Source organism: Corylus avellana, chromosome 6, assembly GCF_965113065.1.
Source record: "Corylus avellana chromosome 6, dhCorAvel1.hap1.2, whole genome shotgun sequence".
NCBI classification, from domain to species: domain Eukaryota; kingdom Viridiplantae; phylum Streptophyta; class Magnoliopsida; order Fagales; family Betulaceae; genus Corylus; species Corylus avellana.
This window is the reverse complement of record NC_142495.1, coordinates 24,536,317-24,550,259: the sequence shown is the minus strand read 5'-3', so window position 1 is coordinate 24,550,259 and position 13,943 is coordinate 24,536,317. Positions and strand designations below refer to the sequence as shown.

At 36.6% G+C, this 13,943-nt stretch overlaps 1 protein-coding gene across 1 annotated transcript; it reads left to right on the top strand.

The window, feature by feature from the left end:
- The first annotated feature begins 5,344 nt into the window (after positions 1 to 5,344).
- Positions 5,345 to 13,941, top strand: LOC132187065 (Galactose oxidase/kelch repeat superfamily protein). Its single transcript, XM_059601217.2, has 14 exons — positions 5,345 to 5,568; positions 8,905 to 9,030; positions 9,236 to 9,313; positions 9,408 to 9,521; positions 9,875 to 9,941; positions 10,067 to 10,128; positions 10,333 to 10,472; positions 10,554 to 10,680; positions 11,372 to 11,486; positions 11,590 to 11,678; positions 12,145 to 12,228; positions 12,720 to 13,040; positions 13,128 to 13,187; positions 13,268 to 13,941. The coding sequence occupies exons 2-14, from the start codon at positions 8,914 to 8,916 to the stop codon at positions 13,445 to 13,447; spliced, it is 1,554 nt and encodes a 517-aa protein (XP_059457200.2). The 5' UTR covers positions 5,345 to 5,568; positions 8,905 to 8,913; the 3' UTR covers positions 13,448 to 13,941.
- Positions 13,942 to 13,943: the final 2 nt, after the last annotated feature.

The window sequence follows — 13,943 nt, the reverse complement described above, 5'->3', positions numbered from 1 at the left end:
TTGAAGAAAAAGGAACAAACACGTTGCTTTGATCTTTACAAATTCTCAAGATCAAGAAACGAGTACTCTCACAATCCCCATACAACATCAAAGGCAATACCTTATTCCTAAAATCTTGGGATCCAGGGGCAACACTAATGAATTGCAATTTACTACTGGAGCATATTGGATCCAAAGTTCATGATCTTCCACTGCAATATATGACGATAGAATGAATTGCAATTTAATATTGGACATTTTTGGGACTTCATCCCCTAAAAACCCACGTGTCATTTTTCCATAAAAGAATATGGAAATGACTTACGGAATGACAAATTTGTCAACGATTAAAACTTTGGACGGTCGATTGTCACTTTTTAAACATTGAAATCAAGATCCAAAAATGGGTCTAACTTTGAGTGTAAACTATATTTTTTTCCTTTCTTTTACTTTTATTTTGTTAACATTGTATGAATACTAATTTTTTTCTTTTATGTATTAACTTAATCTTCAATCTTAATATTTTTTTCATTCATGCATTGATCCCATCTTAATATATTTTTTATTCATACTTTGACTATTTTTCATAAAAATTCGTGGTTCCGAATCTAGTTAAATGGTTTTCCTTGCACCAATGGAAATGGATGGACCTTATTAACTTGAAATTAGATTACTCTCAATATAACAATAACAAAGCAACCTTTATTTTATATAGTAGTAGTATAATAATACAAACGTCAATGTCTAATATGGTGCAAATACACATACATATATGTAGGCATGCAACGTTCACCACCACATGCATAAGGTGAGGGTGAAGCCGTTGCAGTTTATTTAACATTACAGATTCATTACTAAAAGACAAATTAAATGCTACAAAGGGAAATTAAGTTTATTTTTATGGGAAATCTTCACCCCCACCAGAGCCATAGCCAGAGCCCGAGCCATAGCCTGAACCACCACTACCAGCACCACCTCCACCGCCACCTCCTTCACCACCTCCACCACCTCCACCTCTACCACCCCCACTTCCATATCCACTACCATATCCCGAGCCAGAGCCATAACCAGACCCACCCCCATTTCTTGAGCCTCCACCTCCTCCACCCCCTCCACCACCTCCACCACCTCCGCTCCCACTACCACTACCACTACCAGAACCATAACCCGACCCGCTTCCAGACCCATATCCAGAGCCCCCCATTCCACCTCCACCACCTCCCCCTCCTCCCCGACCACCACCACCACCTCCTCCTTTAGTACCATATCCAGAACCACTCCCAGACCCGAACCCTGAACCATACCCTGAACCCGACCCAACTCCCAAACCACCACCACCACCACCTCCTCCACCACCACCACCACCACCGCCTATTGCCTTTAATGCCCTGGCAGCAAAGGCAACATCCACAAAGAGCAAAGCCAAGAAAGCAGCACCAACCAGTCTAGAGCTGGCCATTTCCTAAGTTGCTTGATATCGAGATATTAACTGAGACTCCTCTTTTTATCTATCAATGCTTTCGTGGGTGCAAAAGGTTAAGGCAGGGGGCCCTATATATAGGCATTGAAGGGCTTGCATTCTGCATACCTTTCCGACATTCTAGTACCTTCTCTCTCACTTAGTATAGTACTAAAACAGATAATATATATGATAATGATGACCAGAAGCTAGCGTGTCTGTATATCTTGATTAGTGTAGTGGTGTTGGTGGTGGGGGTGTCGCATGGTAGTGAATGTTGATGGTGGAGGACTCTCTTCTTGTCTTCATGCAATTCTCTCTATAAATTAAAGTTTACTCCCACTATTGACTTTGATGGATCCTCAAAATATTCATGTTGGTGATGTCACCAGTACGATTGCGTGTCAATTTCATCTCACAAATTTCCCACTAAAATGTGGCCATAATTTTTCTGTATATATATATATATTTGTGTCCATCTGTTTTTTCTTTCTAATTTATTAATTTAATTGAATTTTATGTGAAAAAAAAAACCATTTTCACTAGTAAAAAAGTTATATTCTTAATGAATTTTTATTTCATTCTTTGTTTTATAGCAACATTTCATTCAAAACTCACTTTCATGAATTTTTTGGACTATATATATATATTTGGTATCTTCAGTGGCGGAGCCACATGTTGGCCAGAAGTGGCTGTGGCCCCCCCCCCCCCCCCCCCCCAAGAAGTTTTCTTTGAAAAATAAATTAAAGATGAGCATTAATTTATTGAGAAAAAAAAGTTTTTTTTGAAAAAAAATTCATACTTTCAGCACTAGGGCCGTGGATCAGCATTAATTTATATATTGAGAATTTTTTTTTTTCTTCTAAATAGGGCCTCTCCATTCTCCTAAAGGTTCATTTGTTTTTTTCTAAATAAGGCCCAATGCGCTACAGCTGGCCCTCCATATTAAAAAAAAAAAAAAAAAATCTAGTTTACAAAATGAACTTTCAGGAGCACAAATTTAGTTTACAAATGGCCCGATCCGATTGGCAAAGACAGAAAAATCAAAGACATACTATTTTATTGATATTTGATTCGTTTTATTTTGACTCTTCCAGTGTCTACAGCAACTGCTGAACGAGCATTTTCGGCAATGAAAATTGTTAAAACACGACTACGCAACAAAATGGAGGATGAGTTTCTTGCAAATAGTTTAATTTTTTATATTGAAAGTGAAATTGCTGAGAGCTTTGATACTTGATGATTTGGTACTTCTAAAAAACTGTAAAGTGTAGTTCTAGATACTTTTTTGTATTTCTATCTTTTTGATGTAGTGCCGACATGTTATATTTCTAATATATCAATTTGAACACATATTTATGAACTTTTATAGATATTTTTTTGTGATGCATATATTGTGTGAATTACCAAATTTTCAGTGTGGAAAAAATTTTTATGACGCAAAAAAAAATTTTAGGACGCAAATTTTTTTTTTTACGGCCCCTACGTTCTAAAACGTCTGGCTCCGCCAATGCCGTATCTTAAAGCATTTACTAATCATTTCTATATATATATAAAAGGTATCTTTCATCTGTTTTAATTTTTAAAAAACAAAATTATTTCATGGCTGATTTGTTGGCAATGCATCAATCAATAAATGTTGCTGCTTATTGAGCATTTTAGCATTGCAACATATTTACTATATGGCAACATATACACCACCCCATTTCATAAGTATAAATAAATCATCTTTTATTCTTATAATATGGTGCCTCTTAATTCATTTGAGAAGGGATAAGGGTATTTTTTAAAATTCATAAAAATAATTAAACACACATTCTTAATAATCTCATATAATTAATATATCAAATAGAAGAGATTGTAGGGCTCCACGTCCGTATCAAGTCCAATGGTGCCACCCACTGTAGCATCGTAGGATTCATAGTTGTATGGAAATCCTTAAGAGTGCCACGCCACAAATTCCCACTAAACTCACCTACCCAAAGTCCTCACCAAATCTCCCATACGTTAGTGGGGGGTGTCTCTTTTTTCTTCAAATGTAGGCTTAGACTGACAGATGGCATCACACTTTCCCACTTTTTCTTTTTGTGCCAATGCAAAGCTAGCTTGCTTGCACTACTTATGCCTTCAATCATACTCATTATACTCGTGCCCAAAAAGCATGGGCTAGCTAGCTATTGTCAATTTGTTGATTTTTTTCTATCAACAGAATGAACCACAAATTGTGAGCAATGTTTATATACTATTCCATCATGATTTAATTACCTAATTATGGATAATGATAACGTTCTTAACAAGAACAACATCATGCTATTTAATAGACTGCGATATTATTAAAATGACATAACAGTAAAAATTAGTCTTTAATTTTTAATTTTTTTTAAAAATAAGTGTTGATTTTATATAACAATCATTTAACAGTCTATCAACAAAGTTTTGAAAGTGGTTAGTAAGTTACGTTCTAATCAACAATTGGGTTGGACGGTGCATGTTAAAAGCTATAATCATCGTGATGCACTGATGGTGGCCTGATGAAGTTTCGATAGGTCCTGGGAACAATATAGTTGGGTCCGTTGGTTTGAGAATGAGAAGTTTAAACTCGAAAAATTGTTTATTTTCCAAAAATTAAAACAGTTTTTTCCGTCAAATATTAAAAAATATTTTTCATTCCACAAAACACCAGAAAATACATAATCTAAAAGTAATCATAGTGAGAAAAGCATTTTCTTAAGTGATATTTAGAGCAATGGTGCTCCCACACCTAAAGGAGCTGGTTCCAATCACCTTAGAGGCCTGCAAAACGCATCAACCACCCACAATCAACAAAAATCTTATTCAAAAACCGAGATGGAGGCACAACACACACCAAACCTTACCTATTGGTGGTTGATAGTGTGAATCAACTAGTAACAAGATATAAGAATAAAATATGGACTATTTTAAGGGAGTTTAAACCTCTAGAAACACAGTAACCCTGTATTACCAAAATAATAATAAACTCATACATGTTTATTGATAATCTATTCTCCTTTAAATAGAAGAATGGTTGCCTAGAATAAAGAAATATGAATTCAACTAGAACTCTAAGTTATCTAAGTAGCCAACTACTAGGACTAAGATTGACTCTATTGACTTGATCCACCGAGCACTATAGCAGGTTGAAAAAAAGGAAATGATAGAATTCAATTTATTTTTAACAATCTTTTAACCATCTTCATAGTGAATGGATGAATCCACCATTGAACTTATGTGAGGTCCACATGAATCCACAAATCTAATTGTTAAATTTAAGAAGAATGTCAGTTTGTCACTTGGTGCTTGGAGTCACTGCACTATTGGGGTAGATCTTGATGAAATTGTTAGGTGTTTATCTAATGTTTTAAGCCTGCCAAGTCACAAGCTAACTGAACTTAAAAAGGAAAAGAAAAGGAGTACACATCTGGGTTGGTTTTGGGCCCAACCGAACCCAACTTTAAAATAAACAATTGCAAAGCCTCCCAAAGGCCTGGAAAATTCTTCAGGCCCAATAACAACACTTTCACTTGTGTTGGGCCTACCTCAATCCTGACTCTTGAGTGGCTCATGGGCACATCTTTAACGAAAAGGAATCTTCTCTAGTTGAATTCAACTGGAGAGGAACCGGTCCCTTCATTTAGAAGGGCAAAATTATCATTTTATAATTTTTTTAACAATTCTATCCTTCATTTAGGAGGGACCAATTCAACTAGAGAGGATCTTTCTCCCATCTTTAACAGCCTTGCAAATTGCAATTACTCTCACACACACACACAAAAAAAGAGTAATGAAAAGTTGGACAACTAAACGACATCCAATATTTCGTAGACGACATGCAGCTGAATGGACTATAGCAGCAGCATAAGAGTATACGCTGCCAGGCTGCCGGTGGATATAAAAAGAAATTGCGAACTGAAACTTTGACCTTTATGTCCGTACGGATACACACATCGAGAGATCTCCCCGGGGTCATTCTATCCTTCGCTTCAGTCGGTGATTCGTGAACCGTCGATCTCACCGCATTGTCCTCCCGCGTCAGACTCAGGCCGCCGGGAATCTCGATCCGATCGATTTCAACGGCCGTCATTTCCTTGAACTTTCTTCTTGGAATTTAGGTACGTCACCCTGTTCTGACTAGAATTTTCCATTTTGAATTTCGGATTTCGTACGGGAAATTTGTAGTCTGTGTAGTGTGATGGGATAGGTTGTTGGCTATTAGATAGTTGTTGTAAAAGTTGTAACTGAGTCTGTTTTGGGTTAATTTCACTATAAATAAGCCCAATTAGAGAAAATCAGAAAATGCAACAACGAGAAAATCAGAAAAAAGGCATTGGATGAAGCAGCACTACAATGGAGCCAAATTCAAGAAAGTATGAAGATTTTAGTGAGTAATCATAAAAGAATGGTGGAGAACTCGAGCATGGCGATTTAAGTGGACAATTTGCTTGCGATTATGAAGAATGAGATCTAAAAATTGTTGAAGTACCTACAGAACAGAAAGAATAGGAGCTATAGCAAATTGACAACAAGGAGCACCAGTTAGAACAAATGACATGTAGTGAAGAACAAATTCAAGAACCCATTCCAATTGGATGAAAAAAGAGAACAAGAGCCACATCAAATTAACAACAGGGAGCATAAGCTAGAACAAGTGAAATGTAGCGAATAACAAAATCAAGAACAAAATGGAAGAAATCTTACCTTTTAGTTTTACGGATTCGGGGTTTACTTTGTAAGGGTGGGTCCGAAGGCCTTGCCTTGGAGAGGTTCCCCGACATAAAAAAAGTTTTACGTATTGAAAAAAGTAAAGTTTTCAAAATGTAATGGGGGTTGTGGGAAGATGTAGGAATTGTTAACTAGGGAAGGAAGATTTAGATCGATTAGATTCTGGTATTATGTTATGAATGAAGATAATTAATGGATCTTTAAGAGAAATGGAGGAATTAAAGTGTTGAGAACGGGGTAGCATTTGGTGGAAGAAAGACAAAAAGGGCTTAAGAACACTACAGGCAAGCTCTTTCTTTTAAGTCAAATAAAAATAAGCAATAGAAACCTGTTCGATGAAATTCTCCAACCAATTCACATAGATTTGAACAGTGGGGAATTGACTGGCTTGGAGAATTGGTATAATTTTCCCAAATTCAATCTTGAAAGGGTTTTGAATACTCGCCATAAGTTTTTTGAAGGAGTTTTAAGAAGGGATCATAGTGGATGCGCACCTTTTGAATGGAAGTTGTGCAATAGCTTTAAGACGAACTCGATAAAGTGTTGGATAAACAAATTGAAATCTCTTCTACAAGTTTGTAAATAGTTGTTGTATATTCAGATGGCCATGTGAAAGTTTATGAACTCCTAGATTTCTTGAAGCCAACAAATTGCAAACTTCAAGCTGAATTTCAGAATGTTATTGAATCAATCTGTACATGTAACGTGGCTTTGTGATTATCTGCATTTAAATCTTTGAAGACACAAGGAGGTGAAACCCGGGAATCGAGTTTTGTTTTGGGTTTCAATTTAGATATGCCACAATTGAATTTCTCTAAGGTACTGGAATTCCAAGGTTTGCCTACCTCACAAAAGCGAGGTATGGCAGAATGAAGGGTCCATCAATGGAATGACCTTGATGAAGAATACTTGGAATTATGGTGAAGGACCGAAGGCGTTTGACTTTGGAAGAAGGGGAACGCTGGCTGTATTTGGCGTACAAATTGGGGCAGTATCATGAATTGGGAATGGGAATTAGGAGGACATGGCAGAAATCATGGTTATGTTACTCTTGATGATGTGCCTGCATTGCTTGATCAGCATAGTGGAAACAGAGATATCATAGAACGACTTTTGGGAGGGCAAATGGGAGCAGCTACTGAGGAAGTTTTCAAAGGTGTCAAATGGTAATGATAATGTTAGTGTTTCAAAGTGTAGGGAAGCATTGATGAGAAGCAATAAAATGTGTAAAGGAAAGTGGAAGAGTTAGGTGAAACTATTAAATTTTGGTGAGATGTGAGCTGATTATGAAGTAGCAAGGGACGTGGCAAAATATAAAAAAAGGTCTGTGTATAGTTGATGTTTGGTGTGGGCTATCTTGGATTGCGAAATGGCTTTCATGTGGTGCAATTACAGTGGAGCTTGTGCACTTCAAACTGCACCTTGTGGGCAAGGTGCTTTGAAGGGGTGAGAAATGTTATGGATATAATAATAGCAGGTTAAGTTGTTGGGCTATTAGCCTTGTATCTGAATAGGCCTTTTCTCTTGCACAAATTAGTTATTTGTTGTAAAAGTTGTAACTAAGTCAGTTTAGGGTGGTTGGGCTAATTTCACCATAAATAAGACCATTTGGAGATTGTAAGGCATTGAAGAAGAAATCCAGATTTTAGTTCTACATTTGGAGGTTGGGCATCTCAAATCAACCCTTTTTCATTTAAGACCATTTCATAATCTCTTCATTTTCCATTTACAATCAAATTACATCTGAAAGTCATACAAAATTAGAAAAGTACATTAGATTTGGTTGTTGAGAAAACGTAAGAAACAAAAAGGAAAATGAATTGTTCTCAGTCTGATGTTTTATGTTGGTCGAGTGTATAATTAAACCAAATGGTGAACTTGGTGACACTTGCAAGTGCTGAAGAAGATGCATTTTATATAAATATAGAATAATTAGAAGGTCGAAATTGAATCTATGGTTAGATGGCTGCACTGGGCCCTTTGCCTATGAATTTCACAAAAAAATTCTTAATTTTCTTTTGGAGGAATAATTTATATTATAGTGGTGGGGTTTAATTACTTTTCCATCAATTGGGTTAGGTTTTGGAACCACTACCGTAGTATCTTATGGCATCAGGGAATTTTCCTTTTGAAGTAATTAGTTTTGATACTTAATGGGCTTCTGGTTGCTGCTTTGGTCTTAATTTTATATTGGTATATGTTTGAATGGTAAGTTATCTACATTGAGTGATCTTAGATCCACAATCATACTTTCTACCCTGTTTTTATAGGAAAAGAAGTGTTATCTGAACTAGATTTCACTGGTTTAATCTTGTTCATAAAGTGAAACGCTCAATGCCTTTTGGAAGAGTTTTCCACGAATTTCATTCTGCCGATGCTTAAACTTAAGTTATATCTCAGCTAAGACTTAACCAATTACTTGTGGTTGGCGACATGAGTTCTTTAAGATCAATCAGCTCAGGCCTCAGGCCATGATTCTTTTCTCAAGGCCTTGATCAATTTTTGGTGCGTATACTGTTGCTGGATCCGAAAATCCTAGTGATGTACTCTACTTCTTTGCTTTTTTTTTTTTTTTTTTTTTTTTTTTTTTTTTCTGGTTCACCATTGGTAGTTTGATGTTTCCTTTGATTTTTTTCTTCTTCTTATTTTGTGATAAGTCGCCAGTGTTTTTTTTATTGAGATAATTGTTAAAGCAATTTGAAGTGATGGACTTGAGTGACCTGCAGACAGCTGGCATGGGAACAGAGGAGATTGAGAACACTGTGGATTTCAGCAACTGGCCATCGGAATTGGCCTATGACCGGTGGATAGCACTCCCTGTATTTGGTTCGAGGCCACCTGCTCGCTACAAGGTTTTTTATTTCTATAATTGAAATTTTAAATAAACCAAGATATATTGTTGGTTCCAGAACTTGTTTTTCCCCTTTTGGTGCTTCAAACTGATTCCATTCACATTTGACTGTTAAAAATCCATGGTCATTGGCATATCCTTAGGAAGCATTTTGCTCTTCATTATTGACCAGACACTTATCATGCCGTTTTCTCTTTTAATGGTAGCATGCTGCAGCAGCAGTTGATGAGAAACTATACATTGTTGGCGGAATTCGGAATGGTCGCTACCTATCTGATGTTCAGGTATTTGATATGCCTAGTTGCCCATCCCCTTTTGCATATTTAACTTCAAATCCTTTCTTGTGGTGGTCATCTGATAATTTTGATATTTTTGCAGGTATTTGACCTTAAGAGTTTTTCATGGTCTAATCTAAATCTGAAACCAATTGCTGATAAATTTAAAGACACAGGCTCACTAGAAATACTTCCAGCTACCTCAAGTCACATTGTGGTAAGAAGTTATATGCATAATCTCCGTCTGAGCTTTTGTTTTTGTGTGTGTACTGTTTCCTTTTGTCTGAGACTTCCATCTGTTAGTTTGGTGATTTTTTTTTTCTTTCTTTTTTTTGTGTGTGTGTCACTTTTTGTTAATTAATTGTCAGGAGAGGAGGGGAGGATGATGCCCATAAGTAAACTTCCAAGCCTTCCCCAAAACTCTTAGGGTAGCTTAGGCACTTATAAACCATCATCATTAGCAGTAAAGGTCCTTCGTGGTGTGGGATTCACCCATTAGGGCCCACTGTTGGTTTAGTGATTCAGCATATTTTAAGTAATTAATTAAATTAATATACATTTTTTTGACAGGTTAAGTGGGGAAATAAACTTCTTATTATTGGAGGGCATTCAAAGAAAGTATCTGATGAATTAACAGGTTTGTTTCTTTAAGATCCATATTGGCTTTGCTAAAGGGATTATGTGATTGTGAATCTGTTGATGGTGCATAGTTATATGGTGCATTGTTTAGAACCTTATACTCTGTGAATGCATTTGTTTTAGTGCTATTCGTCCATCTCGAAACACATCTCTGTGGTGTAATGGAGACCTCAGGAAAAGTTCCGGTAAGCGACTGATTCTATTGACTGCTAATTGTACTTCTGCCCTGGTGCTTATGCTTTGTCAATTTTTTTTTTTTAAATTTTCATTTGTTAATTATTATCTATTTTTAGCAAGGTAAATATTTGAGTCTTTATTTTTGTTGTAGTTGATTTGTTGTTCAGTGTTTAATTGGAATTTAATTGGTATGCTGATGGAGAATATTCCAGGTAGCTCGTGGAGGGCATTCTGCAACACTTATTGGTTCCAGAGTGATAGTTTTTGGTGGAGAAGATAGGAGCAGAAGATTGTTGAATGATGCCCATGTTCTTGATCTAGAGACAATGACTTGGGATTTGCTGGAGGCAATGTAAGTATCCACTCCACATTTTTGGGCAGCTACTTGTGTGTTTTCAGAAGAGTTCTTCATCACTTTCTTGTGTTATGATAGGCAGACGCCTCCAGCTCCAAGATTCGATCACTCAGCTACAGTGCATGCAGACCGTTATCTTTTAATTTTTGGTGGTTGTTCTCATTCCATTTTTTTCAATGATCTACATGTACTGGACTTGCAGACAGTAAGTTTATTTTGACAGTATTTCTGTACAGTTTTTGTCCACATTGATATGTACGCAGTAAGCTAATTATATAATACTTTTTGGGTTCAACAAATGCTACTTTGCTTAAATTCTATGTTACGAAGTGGACCACTGGGTGAAATGTGTGCTGCAATTCCCACCTTTGGTCCTTTATTGATTTATTTGCCTGAAATGTCTTGAGACATGTATCATCAACTTATTTTTTCAAATCATAGGATCATTAAATCTATAGAATTTACAAAACACTAATTTGCTGGGCCATTCCCTATATTTTTTTAATTATCATCAACAGTTAGAACTAGACTATCAAAGGCAACTTCCCTTTCTGGTTTTCCCATGTGCACATGGCCTTACACTATGACACATGAACACCACAAACACGTGAAGTGCCAACATTTCGCTTGACACTTTGGAAGTGTAGCAATTATGTCAATTACCGCATGCATTTAACTTTGAATTCTTCAACCCCCTCAGTCACTACGAGCACCCACTACCAGTGCAATAATGCTTAGCAAATTAGTTATTTATTTGTCTAAAGGAATGTGGCTCTCAACATATTTTTTCTTGACATGAAAAGATAATGGTGTAGAAAATTACTTTTGGTCTTTGTGTTTTTCTCCCCTGTTTGGTTCCCACTATTGTAGCATGATAAGCACCCATATATTTGCAGATGGAATGGTCCCAACCACAATTTCAGGGTGATTTAGTGACTCCCAGGGCAGGTCATGCTGGTATAAGCATTGACGAAAACTGGTATTTAGTTGGTGGTGGAGATAATAAAAGTGGTATGTAGAATTATGTGCTTATTAAATATTATTCTGTATGTGCTTATGCACTCTCTTATCTGTCTTAAGCACATTTATGAATGTATGACGACATGTGTTGCAGGTTGCCCTGAGACTCTAGTGTTAAATATGTCTAAGCTAGTTTGGTCAGTATTGACAAGTGTGAAGCAAAGAGATCCGCTTGCTAGTGAGGTAACCACTTTGTTCCTTTTCTAACTCTTCTCTCCCTTTGTAATTGCTAGCAACAACATAAATTTTTTGGATTTTCTCTATCAGATTGAGATTGTTTCATAAGAACACATACGTAGCACAAAAGAGATATTGTTATATTACAAGTTTCTGGTGTTAGATTTGGTGTTTACCACTGTTTTCAGGCCTGAAATATAAATCTTTGTTTTAACATGGATGATTCCGACCAGGCTCTAGTTCAAGAACCTGCTTCTCTGCTTGAAGTGAGATGATGAACTGTTGAACAAACTTATATCTTTGTTATTGTGGAGAGTCGGCAATGTCATGTGTCATATGCTTCATTTTGTTTCATAAATGCTTTACTTTAGATGTTATTGGATTTGATTTAGGACAATGCCATGCGCTTGAACACATATCACATGAATAAGTTGTTCTTTTACATGATCAGTCAACCTAAATGTGGAAACAGGGACTCAGTGTTTGCTCAGCATTAATTGATGGAGAGAAGTTTTTGGTTGCCTTTGGTGGCTACAATGGGAAATACAGTAATGAGGTATGTCATGCATAGCTTTCTTATTTAATTATTAAAATGGTAGTTTGAATGAAACAAGTTCTCTCTTAAGATTGTAGTTGTTTTTAGCATATCGGCATATGCTGAAACATAGTGTTGGTATTTTCAATGACATTATTTTTTTGTCGTATCACTCAGTTTCTAAATGTGGCGCCTTAACCTAATTGCTTGGTTGTTTGGTGTCTCTTTGGTTAAAATACAATTTTGTTGGTTTTAAGTCCCATTTACTGCAGATGCTTTGATTTATAGGTACTGACTCTTAAAAATGCACAAATTTGTTGATTTTTATTCCTACCTGGATTTCAGTCATTTTCCTCAATGTATTCTAGCATTGGGCGTCAAATCGTAAAATGTATTCACCTGCTACTGTTTATTTTGTAGTTTTCCAGTCTACTGTTCCAATAGGATTTTTTTTTTTTTGGTAATTAACTCTTTTCTATGCTTTCTGGGCATGTTCCTTTTATCCCCCCTAGGTTTTTGTTATGAAACCCAAACCTATGGACTCATCACGTCCCAAGATTTTCCAGTCACCAGCAGCGGCTGCAGCAGCAGCTTCTGTTACTGCTGCATACGCCTTAACCAAAGCTGAGAAGCCATATTTCATGAAAGCAGAAGATTCAAACTCTAAGGTAGCTGGAAACATTCTTTCTGAACAAGATGTCAGAAATGACACTGAGGCCATTAGAGAAGAGAAAAATGTGTTGCAACTGTCACTTGCAGAAGTCAGAGCAGAAAATACTAGGATTAGGGGTCAGATTGATGAGAAAAATGGCACTCATTCTGAGTTGTCGAAGGTATGCTTTTTATGGCATATTACTGATTGAGGTAATTGTCAATTGGTTAGCAGTTAAAACTTCATGGTTTCAACCATATTCTTTCAGGAATTCCTTTCTGTCCAAGGCCAGCTTGTAGCTGAGAGATCAAGATGCTTTAAGCTGGAGGTTTCTGACTTGAATTGTCTGTTGTTGAACTTAATTCTTTTGATATAATGGCTAAATGTTTTAGTAATGGTGATTTCCAGGCGCAAATCACAGAATTGCAAAAGATGCTGGAGTCAGTCCAGTCAATAGAGAATGAGGTACAAGCGCTTCGGAGACAGAAGTCCGACTTTGAACGGGATGTGGAGCTTGCTTCAGATGTCCAGAGGCAAGGTTCTGGTGGTGTTTGGCGATGGATAGCTGGGGGCAATGGCAACTCATAAGAGCTGAAGGTTGGTGCGTAGAAATTGAAACAGGGAACAATTCAATTTGTCAGTAGCCGTAGCTGTCTTTCAAGCCAAATAATTTGATCTTAAGCTCAGGCGGATTACAACAGTTGCTATTTGAGGAACCTCTGGTGATATTCGATCATTGGTCAACAAGCATAATGGGGGAAAATCTTGGAAGTGCTTTGCCCACATTTAACCACTGTAAAATCAATTTATGGAGGTTCGTCTATGCTGTCGTTTTTTTTACTTCCCTTTTTCCTCTTTTGGACTCCCACAATCAGTTAATTGTTTTATATATATTTTTTTCTTCATATTTATTCTGTGTTATTCCTGTATGCTGGTCTTCTTTACTCTTGATTTCATGACATTACAAAAGAACTAATGACAGTGTTTTGAACATACCATCACCAACATGAAGGTGATGAAGGTGCTCCAATTATAACTTGTTATGTTGATTAAATATGTGAAACATCCAAAATTAAATTCTACA